The sequence below is a fragment of the Delphinus delphis genome, chromosome 5 (assembly GCF_949987515.2).
Source record: "Delphinus delphis chromosome 5, mDelDel1.2, whole genome shotgun sequence".
Lineage (NCBI taxonomy): Eukaryota > Metazoa > Chordata > Mammalia > Artiodactyla > Delphinidae > Delphinus > Delphinus delphis.
Window position 1 is genome coordinate 138171141 of NC_082687.1, and position 19527 is coordinate 138190667.

The following is a 19527-nucleotide window of genomic DNA, read 5'->3' on the forward strand; positions in this document are numbered from 1 at the left end:
GCTGAGCCCCGACCTCTTGCCCAGGGTCGTCCTCACCTGCACCCCATCCCTCCCTGAGCCTGGCCTTGGCCACAGTCTGCCCCAGGGATTCTGCGGGCTCGCACGTGGGTCGTGACCCGTGTGGAAGGGAGATGTCCCTGGGGGTGCAGGCACGGGCAGGGGGCTGCTGGGCCTCAGTGCTTCTGTCCAGGTTCATCTCACCCCCGGCAGGCACCCAGTCCCCTCATGCTGAGGACTGAGTGTGTCCACTGTACTTGGACCCTCCTCAGGCCGGGCCCCGGGAGAAGGTGGCCGGGGTCGGGGCCGTGCGAGTCTTCAGGTACCAGCCGGTGCCCCAGGATTCGAGGCTTCTCACTTCTGTGGTTCAGAAGGTCACATCGAGGGTCACCAAGGGCTCTGGCAAGGCTGACCCGGGGCGGGCAAGGGGGCTATATATAGTCCAGGGACACCACAGCCAACCTAAAGGGACACTTCAGGCCAAAGCGAGGACAGAGTGAGTAGCAAGAAAAGACAAAATCGATCATAAACAAAAATCCACACACCCAGCTGATCCTCAGGAAAGTCTTTCCCTGCTGATGGAGATTCTTAAACAGCGAGAACAGGTGACAGGAAAGAATTGGGGACTACCCTGTTTTCTCAGGAGGAAATAGAGCCCATCCCAGGAAGCTCTTCAGGGAGAATTCCAGGTGGTGGACAGACGGGAGAAACGCTGGAACCCACCCGGATGGCTACCCTGGGGTCACGGGGGTGGGGAGCTGGGTGTGCGGGGCCGCTGGCTGTGTGCCCCAGGCACTGCCCCAGACACCCAGCCGGGGAAGTCTCATGACCCCCCACAGGAGCCGCCAGCACGTCCATGGCCATCCCCCTCCAAAAGCCACACGTAGCGGGAGGAGGGACAGCCGGATGGGGTCCTGATTTAAAACCTTTAAAACCTGCATCAACTGCGGTGGGGGGGCGACTGGGGACGTTCTGTTCCCGGTGGCGTCATGTGTTTTTACACGTGGTGATGTGGCCCCCTGAAGACCATGGGGCCGAGAGTGTATTCAGGCACCCGCCTGGGGAAGAGGACACCGGGAGGTCGCTGTCCAGCCTGGCGACACTGCAGGGTGGGAACAAGATTCTGGTGGCCAGGGGGCCAGGACAGAGGTGCAGACGCACATACCAGGTGAGTCACCCCAGGCCGCGAGGGGAAGGCAGAGGGCAAGGCCGGACCTAGAGGTCCGAGAACGGGGGCTCCGGACCTTCTGAGGGCGGGCGGAGTGCTGGCGCCTTGCTCCCTAAGCCCCGCAGCAGCCCGCCCCCGGGCCTGGGCCGGACCCCACCGGCCCTGGGGCTCTGAGAAGACGCCGGGCCGCGGGTGGAGGCGGGGCCGAGGTGAGGGGCGGGGCCAGGTGGGCGAGGGGGCGGGGCAGTATTGAGGAGGGGCGGGGCGAGGAGGGGCGGGGCGGGGCGGGGCGAGGAGGGGCGGGGCGGGGCGGGGCGGGGAGATTCCGGGGAGGACTGAGCAGCTCCCCTGTCGGGCCCCCCAAGCTGCCCACCTGGGCCCGTTCCTCTCCGGCCAGCGCCCCCCCCCCCCCACCCGGGTCTCCGTCCGGTGTCCCGGAGAGCCGCGCCTCACCCGCAGCCAGTCCACTCGGTGTCCAGAGCGCGCACCCGGAGCCCAGCCGGGTTCAGGCAGGACAGAGGCCGGGGGCAGAGCTGGGGCTCGGCCCGGCCAGCGCTAGAGGGCCCCGCACCACGCCCGCACTGCGCCCGCCTCGCCGCCTCCCCGCCTCCTGGCCTTGGCCTCCCTCCAGACTCTGGCCTTCGCTGACCTCCTTGCCATCCCCGTCACTATCGCCGCGTGTCTCCCGAGCGTTGGACACAAACACGGGGTCTCTGGCAGGCTGGAGGGGCTTGGGGGCCGGGAGCGCTTTCCCGAGTTGGGTCAGGTATTGGGCGGCATCGTTATCCAGAACCAAGCTCCTAGCAACCTCCCCTGCTCTCCAGAAAGGGGCCCCAGAAACCCCCTCAGTTGGAAGATGAGTTGGACACAGCAATAAGGGGAGCGAGTTTCTTAGAAGCCAGAGTAAAAGTTCACACCGTCCAGCACCGTGAGCCACGAGGGACAGAGGGAGGGGCACCAGGTGGCAAAACAGGGGCTGGTGGGGAGGGACAGCCAGCCCCGGGCAGCGCTGGGTCCCAGGGAGGGCGTGAGTCTGCATAGCCACCTGTCCCTGAATCCACCCGAGTCCCGCACTTGGCCTGGGCACTGCTGCCTCCTCCACGAAGCCTTCCCAGACTTACTCCCACCACTGCTGGGTGGGTGCCCTGCTAGGTCTTCCCTCTCCCTCAGGCTGTGAACTGTGCAGTAGACGGGCCCAGATGCTGTCACTGGGTCCTCAGCACCCCAGCGAGCTGAGCATCAGCATGCAGCACCTGCCCAAAGTTGAAGGAGTGGCGGTGGCGGAGCGCAGGGGGCAATGGTGGAGCCCAAGGCGGGTGCCAGGCCCGGGACGGGGTGGAAGCCAGCCAGGAGCAGGAGCGTGGCCAGGAGTGCAGACGGCTGAATCAGGGCGCCAGGTGAGGGCTTGGTTTACGTGGGGCTCCATGGGGGGGACCCACCTAGAGACGTCCCCCTCCCCCAGCTGACAGGGTAGGCAGACACCAGGGGGCAGGGTGAGGAGAGGGAGGCCTTGGAACCAGCAACAGTTACCTGGATGTGACCCTCAGGGCCCCTGAACTCCACAAGCTGGGGGCAGATAGGGGATGGGCAGGCCCAGAGGATTTCCCCATTGCCTTCTCCCACAAACACATCACCTGCATTCCCTGCCCTTGGAGACCCCCGACCAAGGCAGTGAAGACCACTGGTGACCCTGAGGTTCCGCCCTGCCAGTGTCGGGCCCCTGTGCAGCTGGGCACACCGGATCACCCTCACCCTAGCTCTGCCCAGGACACATCGTCTCTGAGCCAAAGATCTGGGCTGGAAAGCCTTGGAGAGCGCAAGACCCAGGCAGCCAGTCTAGTCTAGGGCCCCCACCCCTGCAGCTGTTGCTCCAGCAGCAACTAGTGACCCCTCCCTCCTCGGGGGACAGATGACAGGACTTGTCCCAGGTGGGCAGTGAGTACCCGGGAGCTGCCCGGGACTCCAGGACAGGAGACAAGAAAGCATGGATCTGAACCAGTTGTCTGTTTATTTTTTGGAAAGCACGTCTGCTGGTTTGGGCCAACACCTCTGGCCCCCACAAGGCTGGGGGCCCTGAGAACCGAGACCACCCTGAGCCCGCTGACAAGCAGAGAACAGCCGCCCAAACTCAGGGCCATTAACAGTACAAAAAGTAACAAAACTGAATTTGTGGCTTTCTCTCCCAAGCTTTGAAAGGAAGCAGTCTGGGCTACAAAAGCCTAGAAGCGTTGCGTAAGAAGTGTTAAATTGCAAATACGTCTTGTAAAAACTCAATAAATTATATATATAGATATATATAAACTTGTAACATCTAATAACATCTGAACCTGCATGCAGGGCTGCCCCCCCCGCCCCGAAACTGCCTCCCCGCCTGGAACACATGGCAATCAGAAGAACCTGTATGAAAATACCAGCTTGCTTTGAAGTCTAAAAAAATAAATCTCCTAAAGAAAAATCCTATCGAAATCTACTTCTCCTGCAAAAGAAGGCCAAAGGAAATAAAATATCCGCTCGGAATCATCTCGAACTATTAACGACCCTTTAGGGTGCCAGGGGGCTGGCTCTGGCCTTGGGGTGTGGGCTGGACACACCCTCAGCAATGCCCCTAAACAAAGCATAAACCATCTCACTGTTAATAAGTTAAAACTTAAGCCTCTGCCGTGCAGCTGGCTGAACGCTAGGAGCCTGGGGAGTGACGGGGACACAGGCTCTGGGGGTCGATAAATAGCTTTACAAACATACAGGTCCAGGAACAATTTTTAAAACAAAACTGCGGTGCCAGAAAAGCCCCTCCAACCTCTGCTGGTTTTTGCGTCTCAACAGCGAGCCCCCAGGGCGCCTCGCTCGACTAGGGCACCCCGGCCCCTGCACCCTCAGGCCCCGTGCCTCAGTTGCACCAGCCTGCCTCTTCCATATAGATATTTATATATATGTGTATGTGTATATCATATACACAGCATCTATTTATATAAATGTACACTCATTTCTGGAATAAACCTTTCGGATAGAAGTTAAAGGCTCCCGCCTTCAGGTACCCGTAATTTCAGTCTCTGAGGGTCAAGGTGGGAAGTGGGGAGGCCTGGAGGTGGGGAGCCGCTAACACTCACCCCAGGCGCAAGGTGCCACTTGGGTGGGAGGTGTGCCACACGGGGGCTTCCCTGTAGGCTCAGCTTGGGCACTTGGAGAGGGGGCCTCAGCCCACTCTGGACACTGGAGCCCGGCCCGCCCCGATGCTCCCTGTGGGGTGGCAGCGGGGGTCAGGGGAGCCTGGGGAGGGGCCCGGCTCCCTGCCCTGAGGGGCCCCACGGGAGGAGCCCCTTACATTCTACGTCCAGTCCACCGGTGCTGCCGGCCCAGGTGGCCAGGAGGTCACCGTACAGCAGGGCGGGCACGCCGGGGACCCCGAGCACACACGAGTGCACACATGCACACATGTGGAAGTTGTCTGTCCATCTGTCCACCTGTTCCAGGTCTTGAGCCCAGGCCGGTGAGACCCGTTGGTCACAGCACACCAGCGGCAGCACGGCAGGCTGGGGTCCGCTCTCACGTTGATGGGGGCTTGGCCCGCAGGCCGCGGCCCTTCACGTCCGCGAGCCCCCGCTGCCTGGCGGGGCCGGGGGCAGCAGGTCATGGGCGAACACGGAGTCGTCCCCTGAGGAGCCGGAGCTGGGGGTGTCCTGGCCGCCCGGCGAGTACTGCTCGAAGGGCACCGACAGGTCGAGGTACTCCTGCAGGCGGGCCGGGGTTGCGGTCAGTGCTACGCCACCTCCAACGCCCGAGCTGTCCAGGCCCGGGGCGGGGGGTGGGCGGGGGGCGGCAGTGGGGCCCGCACTCACGTCGGTGGATGTAACGGTGAGCACGCGGTCCAGGTCTTCCACCAGCTGCTTGAAGGTGGGCCTCTGGGAGGGCACGGCGTGCCAGCACTCACGCATGATCATGTACCTGCGGGCGGCACTCAGGTGGGCCCTGCCCTGCGCCCGCACACCGTGCCAGTCCCCCTCCCTTGGGAACAGCCTCGAGGCCGGCCCTCCCCCTGCCCGGGGGCGGGGCTCAGTGGGGGCCCAGCGGGGTCCGAGGTGACAGGCGGGTGCGCGCGCTCACAGATCGTGCGTGCAGTTGGCCGGCTTGTCCATGCGGTGGCCTTCCTTCAGCAGCTTGAAGAGCTCCTCCACGGGGATGCCGGGGTACGGCGAGCCCCCCAGCGTGAAGATCTCCCAGAGCAGGACACCGAAGGACCAGCTGTGGGCGGCGGGGGCGCGGCACCATCAGCCCACCCTGCCGCCCGTGGTCCCCCGTGCATGCGGAAGCCCCAGGACAGACCCCAGTGGGGTGCAGGGGGCTACTGATGGTGGCCGGCTCTGCCCCACAGCTCCCCGGCCCCTGCCCTGGTGTGGCCTGTGCCCCGCCCGGCTCCCCACCCCACCCCCGCCCGGGTCTGGGGGCCACATACACGTCACTCTGGTGGGTGTAGACGCGGTCAAACAAGGCCTCGGGCGCCATCCACTTCACGGGCAGGCGGCCCTGGGAGGAGGAACGGGGCTTGTTGACCGCCAGGCGCCCTCCCGGCTTGAGTCCCCCACCCTCCCCAGGCCGGGCTCACATTGGTGGTCTTCTTGTAGTAGTCGAGGTTGTGCACGTCGCGGGCCAGGCCAAAGTCCGCGATCTTCATCACGTTGTCCTCGGTCACCAGCACGTTGCGGGCGGCCAGGTCCCTGTGGATGCACTGGGGACAGGACCGGGGTTGAGGCGGTCGCCACCGGCTGCTCCCTCCGCCCCCCCGCCGGCCTGGCCCCGCCAGTGCTCACCTTCTGCGAGGCGAGGTACTCCATGCCCCGCGCCACCTGGTAGGCGCAGGAAACCAGGTCCTTGAAGGTGAGCTGCTCCTCGGGCAGCCGGCAAGTGTCGAAGGAGTAGTCCGTGCCCGGGGGCCGCCGCGCCCGCAGGTACTCCCGCAGGTTGCCCTTGGCCGCGTACTCCACCAGCACGTACAGGGGCCCTGCGAGCACCGGGGTCTCAGAGGGGGCTGCACCTGGGGGCCGCCCGCCGCCCGCCACGGGCCCAGCACCCACCGCCCTGCGTGCAGGCGCCCAGCAGGTTGATGATGTTCTTGTGTTTCCCGATCATCTTCATCATCTCCATCTCGGACACCAGGTCCGACAGGTCCTTATCTGTGGCGTCATCTGTGCGGGGAGGGGGTTTTGTCAGGCTGGGCCGCCCCAGCCTTGTCCAGGCTCCCCTCGCCACGTCCCTCCCTCACCTTTCAGCATCTTCACCGCCACCGTGACGGGCTTGGCAGCCCGGTCCTTGTCGATGCCGATAGCCTCCGCCATGACCACCTGGCCGAAGCAGCCCTCCCCGAGAGGCTTGCCCAGAGTCAGGCTGGCGGCAAAAGCAGAGAAGCGATGAGCACGCCCGCCCGCTCGAGGCACTGTCCCAGGCAGCCTGAGGTGCAGTGCCACCGCCTCCAGGAAGCCCACCACCCTCGCCCCGGCGACCGTGCTCGTGCTGGTGGAGGACCTTACCCCCACCCCCCCCACCGCGGCCTCTGGGCCGGTGAGAGCACTTCCTGGGGCGGGTCCTCCCCGCCACGCCCCAGCCCCATCTCCGGCAGTGGCCTACCTGATTCCCATCTGAATGCAGCCGGGTCCGAGTGGGGCCCCTCCCCACCACCGGCCCCCACCGTGTGTGTGCCCCCCGCCCCCCTGGGCCAGGGCCCCAGGCCTTCGCACACCACTGACCGGGCCCGGGACAGCTCCCACTTGGGGTCGGCGGGCAGCTCGAGCTCAGAGACGTTGGCCAGCGCGGGGCCCTCCCCCGAGGACAGCCGGGCGATCCGCACCAGCGGCGTGTTGGAGCTCATGGACGAGCTGGACTCCAAGGACACCTGCTTGGGTCAGCAGGGGCAGGTTGGTGCTGCGGGGCCGCACGGCCGGGGCGCGGGGGCGAGGGTGCGGCCCCCTCGGACCGTAGGCCGAGGCCAGGCCTGGGATGGCTGCCTGACTCCTGCACAGCACTGAGCGAAGACTTCTAACATGCTCTGTGCCCAGAGTGACCCGGCTCTGTGCGGTGACCACAGAGACCACTGAGGGCTCGGCGCCCCCCACAGCAGAAGGGCTGTCCCCGGGCAGGCCCCAGGCCCCAGGCCTTGACACTAGGAAGGGGACTGAGTGTGGGAGCCCGGGAGGCCGGGGCAGGGGCACGGGCGGCTCGGAACCTGGTATCTACTTTCTGTTACCTGTCGCTTGAGCGGGAAGCGGGAGACCTTGTGCACGGCGGGCGAGCCCAGGCCCTTCTTGGGGGGGCTGCGCAGGCGGCAGAGGGTCACAGCGGCCACCACCAGGATGAAGAGGAGGAAGCCCACCCCGTAGCTGAGGACACCTGCGTACACACTGCCAGCCTCACCAGCCTCCACCAGCTCCTCCTCAGCTGCAAAGACACGGGCGTTGGGGGCCTGGCCCAGCCTCCCAGGAGCCCCCGCGGGCCGCCCTGGGCCGGGCCGGGGGCTCAGCTCCCCTGGTGCGAGCGCTGAGGCCTGAAGGGCCTACTCGTTGAAGGTCCAGCAGCCAGAAATGCCTGGGCCAGGAGGGGCAGACCCAGGACAGAAAGAGCCCAGCGGAGCCAGCGGCACCCTCACCCGCCACCCGGGAGACACCAAAGCCACCGTATCGGCTGCGGGGGACCCCGTTGGGATGGGGCGCTCGAGGGAGGCCCTCTGCGCCAAGACAGGGCCGTGTGGGCTCTGTCCCCATACCGGGCACAGGGCCTGGCTCGAGGGCTCTGCGGTCCCCTGCCTGTCCCCGATGGCGTTGGCGTGTCCCGAGCTGCAGCCCCGAGAGGACAGGCGCAGAGCGAGCGCAGCAGGAGCTGGTACCTGGCAGCACCACCAGCCACGCAGAGTGATGGGAAAACCCGATAGAATTGCCCGCCAGACACGTGTACTCCCCCGCGTCCTCAAAGGTGACATTGCGCAAGGACAGAACCTCTAGCTCCTTGTCGGTGGTGTTAGCGCCCGCCGTCTACAAAGAAAGAACAGAGCGCGATAGGAGAGCGCCAGCACCTCCCGCGGGCACCACAGCCAGAGTCCACGCGGCGACGATCCAGCCAGGCTGCAAGGAAAACGCCGCCACCACCACCACGGCCACGGCCACGGCGGCCGAGGGCCCCCTGCCTCGTGCGTCCACACCGAGCCTGAAGCCAGTCCCTCCACCGGCAAGTCCTCTGTCCCAGGTGAGCCAGGCGTGCGACCGGCAGCACAGCAGGAGGGGTTAGCGCGTACCAGGAGGGGAGGCGGGCGGGCAGGCGACAGAGACGGGCAGGAAGTGAGCAGCAGCGGGAGCAGGGGCCAGAGAGAGGGATGGAGGGAGAGCGCGAGAGCCAGAGCAGAGGAAGACGGGCTCCGGCCCGGCCTCGGGGCTGAGGTCCTCCGGGCAGGGGGGTGGGGGGAGGAGTGCGCACGGGGGTGCAGGCGGGTCGGCACAGGCCACGGGGGCTCAAAGCAGGCGGTCACGGCGGAGGCCAGAGAGGCGGCGGCGCAGATGTGGCCACGCCAGGAGCAGAGTGTGAGCCGGGGACGGGGCACGAGCGGCGGGGCGTGCGGGTGGGCGCAGGGCCAGGGCGTCGGAGCTGGAGCTCGGCGTGCCAGGCAGGCGTGGGACAGAGTTGTTACCTGCTTGGGGCCCGTGAACACGCAGCCAAAAGGCCTTCTCAGCCACGCCTATGAAATTGGAGGCTCGACAGAGGTACTCGCCCCCGTCGCGCTCGGACACATTGGCCAGGCGGAGGCGCGCGTCGGCCTCCACACTCTCACTGATCCACGACTGCAGGGACAAGAGACCCGGCTCAGGCGCGGAAGCCCCGCCGGGCATGGAAGTGGCCGCGCAGGAGCGGGCCTGTCTAGACCCCAGGCTCTGAGGCTCTGAGACCCCCAAGGCACGGATGGGCAGACTAGGCTGTGCCAGCTAGGAAGGCTGCCTGGAGGCGGCTGTCGTCTCCGCGGATGCGCCTTCCCCTCATCCACCCCAACAGCCCGGAGCGCAGCCCTGGTGGCGCTCAGAGAGGCCCTCCCAGGGCGCTGGAGCTGCCCACCGCGGGGGCCCCGGCTGCCACACGGCTGGGCCGAGCGCACCCGGCCCCGCCCCGCGGCTAGTCTGGACCCCTGCTCCCGCCCCGCAGGCCCATCTCGTCTCTAAACAGATGTTTCTCTTTGGGCTGCAAGTGTCGCAATCACCCCAGCTCGGGGGGCCCCCACCCCCGGGGCCGTGGGAACAAAGCTCAGGCGGTCCTGCCCTGAGGGCCCAGTGAGGTGGGCGGGTGGCCGTCTGAAGGCAGACAAGGGCGCAAGGACACAGGGCTCACTGTAGGTCCTGGCATGCTGGGCCGGGCCCCACCTCCCGAGCCGACCCCCCCCGCTGCTTCTCCCCGCAGGTCCAAAGCCTGTGCCCCGACCCCCGTCCCTTAAACACGACAGGCCTCCTGCCTGGGATGCCCTCCCTGTCCCAGGCGAAAGGGGCCCCCGCGGGGCCGGGCCTGATGGCTCACCTGCAAGGAGTCCCCCGCCCCCAGCCCGCCTGCCCCACCCAGCCAGCGGCGCGGCGGGGCCCACCTTGAGCACCGTGACATAGGGTGTGCCGTCGGGCCCCACTTTGCTGCCGTTCACCTCCACGTGCTTGAGCCACTGGATGTGGGGCTGCGCGTCGCTGTACACCTTGCAGTGGAATTCCACGTCGCTGCCCAGCACCGCCGTCTGGTTGGCGGGCAGCCCCGCCTGCAGGATGGGCCGGTGCGGGGAGCGCTCTGCGGGACAGGGGGCGCTCAGAGGCTGCCTGACCCGCGCCCGCTTGCCGCCCGCACCCGCCAGCCCGGGCCTCACCCAGCACGTCCAGGGTGTACGTCTGCCGGATGCTGCCGAACTTGTTCTCCACGACGCACGTGTAGTTGCCGCGGTCCGAAGGCACCACGCTCTCCATGACCAGGCTCCACTGCTGGTGCCGCAGCTGCAGGTGGACACGGGTGAGCGGACGGCGGGCTGTGCCCTGCTGGCCGGCACCGAGGCCCCAGCGCCCCCCGCCGGGCCCACCTTGATGCCCCCGATGCGGTGCTCGCCTCGGAACTCCTTGCCGTTCTTCAGCCAGGAGATGGACGGGGTGGGGTTGCCGGCGGCTGGGCAGCGGAAGCGAACCGTGTTGGCCGCCGGCACCGCCAGCAGCTTCTTGTCCATCCGCTCGGGCCGTGTCCAGTAAGGGGCCCCTGCTGGCAGAAGGGCGTGGGAAGGCTGTGACCAGGGTGGGAGTAGAGGCCTGCCTGCCCCGCGCCAGCCTCAGTCTCCCCTCCTGTGTAGGAAAGGTCGGCCTTTTGAAGACCCCTGCCTGGGCTGGACGAGCCTTCGGTGGCCTCAGGTGGCCACCTCCCGGCATTCAAAAGCCAGGTCCCCTCCCTTCCCGTCCACTTCCCTCAAGCACCTCCTCCAGCCGAGAGGACCCCGGGCGCCACACCACGGCCCAGGAGCCTTCACGACGCAAAGGTGTCCTCCCAGGGGAGCACCCACCCACCCAGGCAGGCCCACCAGAGCGGAGACGCAGCCCGCAGAGGGACCAGGTCACAGCGGGCTAGGAAGCCCGGCTGCATGCACGGGCAGGGCCAGGCCTCGGGAGCTCACCAGGAGGCAAGACCCAGCCACCCGCAGAACCCGGAGCCTTGAGACCGGCCAGGAGCCACTCTCCACACCATGGGCGCCAGGTGGGGACGCGGTGAAAGGGTGTCTGGGAGGCCCTGCTCCCCCATCCTGTTTTCCAGGACCGTCCCACCCCCACCCTCACAGCCCAACTGGCTTTTCTCCCTTGGGGCTGGGGTGAGGCTGCATTCCCACCACGGGGAGGCTGGGTGGGTGTCCCCAGGAGGGAGGGAGCCTTTCCCCGCGACCCTGCTGCCATCCGTGCAGCCACCTCCGAGAGGGTGCCGAAGCCCGGGTGGGGGGGCAGTGTGGGCAGGCGCCGGGGGTGGCGCCTCCAGAGCTCTGGGGGCCGGCGTCAGAGACCCCAGGGTGGCCCGGGGAGCCCGGCAGGGAGGGGCCGTTCCCTGGGACTGGAGACCGCGATGCCTTCAGGAAGGCAGCTCTGCCAGCAGCCCTGCTGCGTGGCCCTGAGCCCACTCAGGAAGAAGAACGCCAACCCCCTGCCTGGGACGGCCAGGGCGAGCGGGACACACAGGGGACAGGCGGGAGGCGGCGGGGCGCCCGCCGGGCCCTCACCCCCGTCCCGCATCTCGAGGCATCTCAAACTCAGCTCCTCCAAAACCAGACGCCACCTCCCTGAGCCGGCCCCCGCCCGCTGGGCAAAGCCCTTGCTGCTCACTGTTCCAGGCGCTGTCACCTCAGCCTGTCACCGGAAAGCACCGCGCAGCCCCTTCACAGTGGTATGCCGGGACCTGCTGTCCCTGCTGCTCAGCGCCACCCCCCCCCACCCACACTGTCTCAGTCGCCCCCCACCGGCCCTAACCCCTCTGTCCGCTGCCGCCTGCCCTGTCTCAGTCACACGTGGGACGGGCCACCTCGCCCACAGGCCTCACTGCCCCGGCCCCGGCCACACCGGCCCCCCGGCTGCTCCTGGAGCCCCGGGCCCCAGTCCCCTCCCCACAGCACGGTGCCCCATCCCACCCGTCACCTGCCACCCGGAGCCCAGAGCTGGGCACGCATCGCCGCCACCCCACACTAAGGGGCCCCCACGGAGGCGGCCCCCAGCCCTGGGCAGCCCCGCGCGCCTGGGACCCGGCCTCACCTGTGTCTTCAGCTTCGTCTTCCCCATCTTCATCGTCTCCTGAGGACGGGGCATCTGTAGCGCAGGCGAGAGGGAAGTGTGGGAGGTGGCCCTGCAACCAGGCAGGGCCCCTCACTCCGACGGCGCCTCCGGGGGCCTCCCCTCCCCCAAGGCCACCAGGACCCTCGGGAGCGTCGTGGGCCCCAGCAGGCCCTACCTGTCACGCGCACGGTGAAGTGGCACAGGACACTCTGCGTGAGGCGCTGGCGGCAGCTGTAGGCCCCGGCGTCCTCATGGGAGGCGTTGAGCACCTGCAGCCGCTGTGGCCCCACCAGGATGCGGTCTGAGGGCGCCAGCCCCACGCCGTCCTTCACCCAGACCGTGGGCCCTGAGGGAGCCCCCGCGGGCCAGTGGCAGCTCAGCTCCACGGTGTCCCCGCTGCCAAAGACCAGCTCCTGCTGGCCAGGCTCAGGGCCCGGGACCTCTGCGGGCAAGATGGGGGCCCGTGAGGCAGGCGCCCCCCAAACCAGGGGCGCCGGGGGGAGGCTGGGGCCTGTGGGGGCTGAGGTGGGCCCAGGAGACGGAAGAGCCTGTGGTCCTGCCGACTGTCCCACAGGGCCGGGCGCGGGCACTGTTCGTAGTGCCACCAGGTCTCCGTCCCGAGGACGACCCTGCTGTGGTAGCGCTTACGTAGAGGACACGCGAGGAAGCGGGAGGGGCCGCTCCAGTCCAGCACTGTCTGTAGACACGGAACACTCCAGTTCCAGAGTGTCCAATTTTCCTTTGATTCTTTTCAGTGATTTAGAAATGCAGCATCCGCTCCGACCTCACGGGCAGCAGCGAAGCAGGAGGTGGGCGTGCTGTGTTTGGCCGACCTCAGCTAAAACAGAGGCTCGGAGGTGGGGACGAGCGGGGTAGTGACAAGACAATTCATCCCAGGAGGGGGTGCCCACCTGGTGCCCCCCACCCCTCATCTTGGCTTCAAAACCAGTTCGGGACCTGCCCAGCCCCAGAAGGGAGCGCCGCAGTCAGACAACACCCCCAAGCCTTCCAGAAGAGCCCCAAGCTGATGCCGGCAAGGCCAGCCCAGAGTGGAGGCTCTCAGGGGCATGGACAGCCTGAACCCCGACTCAGACTACACCTCCGCAGTAAATCAGAGAGAACACATACCCAGAAGGAGGCTAGAAATACACAGACGTGGTACCAGTTGTGGCCAGTGGGGTGAGGGGACCTAGGACCCCTCATCTTACAGATGGACACAGGCGAGGGGAGGAAGACCGCAGACTCGGCTGGCGGCGAGGCCAGAGCAGGCACCGCCAGGCCAGGCTGAGGAGGCCCGGCCCACCTCTCCCCGCAGGTGCCGAGAAGTCGGGGTGGAGGGTCCTTGCCGAGGGCGGATGTCCACTGTGGCCCCTGCGCCCCTCCCCTGACCAGTGGCTGTCCAGATCCCAAGGGGCCAACAAGGCCTGGGACCCAGGGGCTGACCAGCCCCCCCAGGCCTCCCTGCCAGAGCTGGGCAATGCACGGCGCAGGCAGGCAGCCTGGGCTTTGGGCCCGGGACAGGGGTGGGTGGTCCCACCACGCAGACCCAGCTGGGTCGGTCACACCGTTACTTGTCATTCTGCCGACGCACGGCCTAGATTCGAGGGCCCAGCTGCCCGTTCTGGCCACGCCAGTCCCTGGCTCCTCTGACGGGCCCCATTCTGCCCCCCACCTCAGGAGGTTCCACAAGCTCGGCGCCCACCAGAAGGGTCCCTGAAGTGCCCATGGGGTCTGCATTCCCAGGGTCCCCACAGTCAGGGGGCTCCTGGCTTGACTTTCAGACCCCCAGTCCCGGCCACAGTGTTATGTGGGGACCACCCAGTGCCGGGAGCCGGCTGAGGCCCCCCAGAAGGCCGAGAACAGGCTGGCTGCGGCTGCCTCAGCCCCAGGCCCTGGCCCAAGGGCAACAGTGGTTGGTTCCGGTTTGGTCTGGGTGGCAAAGGCAGGTCAAGCCATCCGCACAAGTATTCGCTTCAACCTGGTCCAGCAGGGGGCTGGGAGGACCCAGCACTCCGCCGAGGGCCAGCCCCGGACCTGCCCAGGACCCTGCTCCACTAGGTGGCCGTAGAGGCCGGGGACCTCCGGACCAGGGCAGGGACGGCAGTAGCACCTCCACTTCCTGCAGATCCGATCCACTCCGCGCCACAGAGGACCCGGGGGAGACCAGGCAACGCCAAGGAGGGGGCGGCGGTGGTGTCAGGCGGGGGGACACAGAGTGACGGGCAGGGCCCGAGGGGGCACTCTGCCTAGGGGCGGTGGCCTACTCAGCTCCCACCACAATGGCCTCAGGAAGGAGGCTTTCTTGATCAACAAAAGGGGGCCCGTCCACACCCACACAGGCACTGGCGCCACACGCGTGGAAAGACAAATGTCCTCTGTGCCATGGTGGGTGCCCACGTGCCATGCGGGGGTAGGCAGAGGTGGAATGTCCGCCCCCGTGGGTCCCACAGCACCTGTTCCAGCCTGCACCCCCACCGAAGGCCTGAGCTCGGTGAGGGGGCCGCCAAGGGGTACTGTGTCCTGGAGGGGCCAAGCCGGGCCTTCGGGCACGTCTCCCAGGCCCAGAATCCTCCTGAATCTGCCACTCACGGGCCCCGTGACTCAGTTTCCCCCACTGGCAGGCCAGGGGGGCCACCACAAGCAGTTAAAGCACTGGAGCCGGTGAAAATAGGGGGCGCGAGACCCCCCTGCCCCAGGGCTACACCCCAGGATTGATGTCCACCAGGCCGCAGCCGGAGTGGTGCCAGCCTGCTCCGGAGGGCCGCGAGCCCTGCTGGCGGAACTCGCTCCCGGTTTGGGGTCACTACAGTTGAGACCCGCTCAATGCATGTGGGGTGTGCAGGGGTCGGGCCACCCTCCGTGAGAGGGGCCTGGAGGAGACCCCAGGAAACAAGCATCAAATCCAGACCCGATTCAGAGGAGGCGCCTGGAGCTGACGACGGAGGAAGAGCAAAGCCCTCTGGCTCTGGATGTGGGTGAAGGTCTCTGATGCCAGGTACATGCTTTAAATAGCCGGGAGGCGCGCCCCAAAGGGACCGTGAAGTCATGGCCTTCCTGCCTCCCCAGTCCCCTCCCCACCCGGAAACAATATGAAAAGTTTCGTAACAAAGTGAGGAAAAGAAAGGGGTGGGATCCAGAGGCCTGGCGGGCTAATGAGGGCTTACAGGATTATCCAGCCTAATCCTCCAGCAACCCTTCCGTTATCCCGCACAGGCGAGGAAACTGAGGCTGCAGGAAAGCAACCAGAACCAGGGTGGGCAGCCAGCAGCCTCGGGCCCAGCAGGGCCTGGGGTCAGGGAGCCCCCCGGTCCCCCAGCCTGAAGAGGCTCCTCACCTTTCATTCACTTGTAAATCACTCAGGCCGGCCTGGCCACCCGCTCCCCCAAACCGGTACCTGGGCAGACGCCCCGCCTACCTCCTCAAGGAGACCCCTAGCTCCCCTCTAGGTGCAACTGTACAATGGGGCGCACCAGGCCCCAGATAGGGCCCCAGGTGGGACTTGAGGGCCTGGGGGGGCGGGGGCACCTTTGGCTCAGTGCAGGGGCTCAGAGGCCAGAGGTCCAGCCTCAGGCTCAGCGCAGGTTAATGAACCACCCAGAGGCCCGCGGGGCTCAAAGTCCAGCCCTGAGGAGGAGCAGGTGGGGGAGGGTGCCGCCAGGGCCTTCCTGGGAAGTACCCTCACCCCCCGAGGCCCCTCCTGGCCGGGGGGGGGGGGCACCCATCAACCTTCCTGCCTGGCGGGAGCCCCCGCCAGTGGCTTCGTGCGGAGATGGAGGCCGCCCTGGCGGGGCCTGGGGTGGCCAGGGCAGTCCAGCGGCGGACACCTTCCCCAGTGTCCGTGACCCCTGCCAGCTCCGGCTCCGTAATTTATGTTCCCCGGGAAGTGCCAGGCTGGGACCTTTGTAAATTTCACGAGGCCTTTGTATGTTTACTGCCTGGCCCGGGGCCCAGCTCCTTCAGGAACCGGATTAGCTTTATTGACCTATCAACTCACTACCTGTTTCACCAACTTTACTGCGGGGACAGGGGCCCCGGTGCGCGGGCACCCCAGCCCCTGGGGGGGTCCTCAGGACGCTCTACCCCAGGCCCGCATCTGGTGGGGGCGCTGCCAGTTTCCCGAGGCGGGGAAGGAGGGGGCCACTGCCCCACCTCCGCGCCGCAGGGGGTCCGGGAGGTCTGGAGCTCCGCCCACCGCCCCCTCCCCCGGGGCTATTTGACATTCCCCGGCCGTAGGGAGTAATATCTTTATCTGAATGCGAATGCTAATTCGGGGCTCCCCCCGCGGCCGCCTATTCTGCGCCCCTGGAAGCGGGGGCCGCCCTAGCAAGCGCTAAAAGCGCGCCCTGACCTCCCGACGGCCTCTGTCACGCCGCTGAATGACACGCACATTCAAGCGCCGAGCCCACTTTCATTCATAAAAAAATGACATTGTTCCGGGAGGCCGCAGCCGCCGCCGGAGGAAGGGGCGCGGGGGACGCAGGGAGGGGCGGGCCGCCATCTGCCTCCGTCCAGCCCGCGGCCGCCGCCTCCCTGGCACTGCGCGCCCGCAGCCGCTCGACTCACACCTCCCCGCGAGGCCCGGCCGCCATCAATGCGCGGTCTGTGGCCGCGCCGAGGTACAAAGGAGCGGCTGTTCGGGTCTCGCCCGGGTGGGGCGTGAGCTCACCGGGCGAAGGCCTCCCTCCGCGCCGCCGCCGGGCTGGGGACAGCGGTGCGCGCAGCCCCCTCGCCCGCGCCGATCCTCGCCAGCGCCCCGGAGTTGTTGGTCTCCAGGGGGCGGGCTCCCTACGGCCTCCCCTCTCTGCCGGGGCCTGGCAGCGCGTGTGCGGGGCGTGGGCACCCGGAGCGCTCGGCCGGGCGCAGCGTGGGTCAGCGCGCGCTGCACCTCGAGGGCCTTGTGCGTGTGCGGGTCAGGGCCCGGTGCCAAGACGCGCTCCCGCCCCGCCCCTGCCCAGGCTCTACGGGCCCTCCTCGCAGACCCTCGACGTCCCGCTGGACCTTGACCGCCAGCGGGGTTCCGCGACTCCACATCGCTCGGACATCCGCCCTCTCACCTCCCGGCCCCCGCCTGGCGTTCGCTGCACACCCCTGGGGGCAGTCATCTTAACTCACAGGGCATGAGAGCTGGGTGGGGGGAAACGGAGGCACTAGGTGTCACCTGGTCATGCAGGCCACTGAGGGGCTGGGGCCCGGCCCCGGGCTGACGCACTCTCATACCCTCCCTCCAAAGTCCAACCTCTCGCTTTGGCTGACGCTGGCCACGAACTGGGGCCCGAAGGGGGCTGGGGGGAGAGGCACCAACAGCAGAAACTGTCCGTCAGTGCAGAACCGGCGGAACAATGGGAATCGTGGAAACGCAGTCCCCAAGCCCTCCCGACAGCGCCCGGGAGCAGGCTGCGCCCCACTGGGGAACCGCTGGGGGCGGGGGTTGCGGACGCCACCGCGGTGCCCGGCTCGCCGCCGCAGCCTCGCACTTGGGTGGCAGCCCTGCGGCTCCAGGCGCCCCACAAACTGCCGCGCCAGCTCTGGCCCCGATCCCCGGGGAGGGAGGGCGGCAGAAACCCGGACGCTGGCCCCGCTATGCCAGCCCAGAGCAAGCCCTGGGGCCCACTCTGATCTCCGGCGCCCCACACCCACCCAGGCGCCCGTTCCCCGGCCCCGACGCTTCTGCCTGCCGGGGCCCAGTGCCCCTCCCCAGTACCCGTCGGGTCCTTCCGTACCTGCTGCTCTCCGCACGACGCGCTGCTCCATGCCCGGGGACCCGGAGACGGCGCCGGTCATCACGACTGCCACGGCCACAAAGAACGCGAGGGCGCAAGCCGGGGCGCCCATAGCTGGGGAGGGTGTTACGACGTCCTCAGGCGGCGCGCGCCAGCATGCTGCCCCCCATGGCCCGGTTCTGGCACCGGCGGGAGGGCGCCACTCGGGAGTCTGTTGGAGGAGGCAGGCAACTCGTTACTCGGGCGCGCAGGGGCGAAGGCGGCGGTGGCAGGGCTCCTGCGCCCCGGCCCCTCCGATCCCCGTCCGCCCCGCCCGCCGCCGCCGCCCAGGGCTCCCGGGCCGCCTGGCGCCGGCCGCCGCCTCCCCGCCGCGGTCCCTCCCTCCCCCTTCCCTCCCTGGCTGCTGCAGAGCCCTCCCAGGGCGGCGGCGGCGGCGGCTGCAAACTTTCCAGAGCTGGAAGCCCGCGCCCCGGCCGGGCCCCGCCGCAGAGACCGCTCGGGATCCGAGCCCGCCGCGCGCTCTGGACCTGCCGCGCGCCCGCCTGGTCCCCTCGCGCCCGCCGGGTCCCCACGCACCAACCTGGCAGCAGCGGGCGCCCGACTCACTGAGCGCGGCTCTGGCTCGCGCTCGCTGCCCGCCGGCCCAGCGCCTGCGCCCCGTCCCACCGGCCGTCGGCTCGGCGGTGCGTCCGTGCGCCCGGCCGAGCTGGACCGCGCGGCGCCAGCTGCCCGCGCCGCCGCCGCCGCCGCCGCCACCGCGCACTGAGCCCGGGCTGCCCGGCGCGCGGCAGCCAGTGGGGGCCGGCCTGCGCCCGCCCCGCCCCGCCCCGGCCACGCCCGCTCTGGCCCGCTCGGGCGCGGGGACACGCCCCTCCCCTGGGGCGGTCCGGAGGCGGGGCCGCGGCTTGCCTCGCCTCTGCCCGCGGAGGGGATTAGAGGGGGCGGGGCGGGGCGGGGGCGCCCGGCGGTCTCGGAGGGCGTGGGAGCCCGGCTCCGCGGCGAGGCCCCCAGTCGCGCCGCTGGGCCCTGCGCTGAGGGCGGCCCCGCGCGGGCGCACAGAGAGCCCGAGCGCAGGCTTCTATTTGCACAGCGCGCAGTCCCGGTTAGCACCCGGCCGCCCACCAGGGGCCCAGGCCCCGGAAGGCTGGGAGGGAGGGGGCGGTGTAGAGAGGGTGGTCTCTGGGGGTGAAACGTGTCGGGGAGGCTTCACAGAGAAGGAGCTGCACAGGCTGAGCCCGGAGGCGTGAGCAGCACAGAAAGCCTGGGGGCGAAGGACACTTCTGCCTGCCCGCCGGGGGTTGAAACGCTAGGGGACTCCGGAAGCTGCGGGCTCGCCCCTGCGTTTATTAAGCGACTGTTGCACACGCTTTATTAAGCGACTGGAGCTCAGCTGCGTGAGTGCCTCGCCAGAGAGGCTCACTTACCCCCACTACCCCAGGAGGAAGAAGTTTGGAGATGGGGTACTCGCCAGACATCAGAATGGAGAGCAGCGCTGGGGGGCCCTGGGTGGGGGATGCCAACCCTAGGGCTCGGAGGAAGGCCGAGGGGGGAGCTGGTGGCAGAGCCTGAGCTGCCAGGGATGTGCGGGGTCCTGGGGCGCTGCAGGGCAGGAGGACCCAGTGTGGCTGTGGCTTCTGTGTCCCCCTTCGCAAGGAAGAGAGCTCTTCTCTCACTTTCAGGCAAGCCCAGGGGGGCGGGGACCTGCAGCAGCCAGACAGGGGAGAGGGTGACCTGGCTTGGGTCTGCGCTGCCCCAGCCAACTGCCTCTGGCCCACCTGGCTCGTGGCTTCTTGGACTCAGTTTGCTCATCAGGGAAATGGACAATGAAAGCCCCTGTGTGAACTGCTGC

At 68.1% G+C, this 19527-nt stretch overlaps 1 protein-coding gene across 8 annotated transcripts; it reads right to left on the reverse strand.

The window, feature by feature from the left end:
- Nucleotides 1-3156: 3156 nt before the first annotated feature.
- FGFR3 (fibroblast growth factor receptor 3) lies at nt 3157-18433 on the reverse strand. Of its 8 annotated transcripts, none has more exons than XM_060013097.1 (18): nt 18259-18433; nt 17679-17889; nt 12134-12400; nt 11938-11991; nt 10242-10411; nt 10035-10158; nt 9768-9958; nt 8037-8181; nt 7401-7591; nt 6904-7049; nt 6423-6544; nt 6235-6345; nt 5971-6161; nt 5766-5888; nt 5616-5686; nt 5267-5404; nt 5002-5107; nt 3157-4893 (listed from the first exon to the last, which is right to left on the reverse strand). In XM_060013097.1, exons 2-18 carry the CDS (start codon nt 17788-17790, stop codon nt 4747-4749), a joined length of 2409 nt encoding a protein of 802 aa, XP_059869080.1. In that variant the 5' UTR covers nt 17791-17889; nt 18259-18433; the 3' UTR covers nt 3157-4746. The 8 variants fall into 8 exon arrangements, with proteins under 8 accessions (XP_059869080.1, XP_059869079.1, XP_059869076.1 ...); XM_060013096.1 differs by having other exon boundaries at nt 6904-7052; XM_060013093.1 differs by lacking the exon at nt 8037-8181 and adding an exon at nt 8832-8982.
- Nucleotides 18434-19527: the final 1094 nt, after the last annotated feature.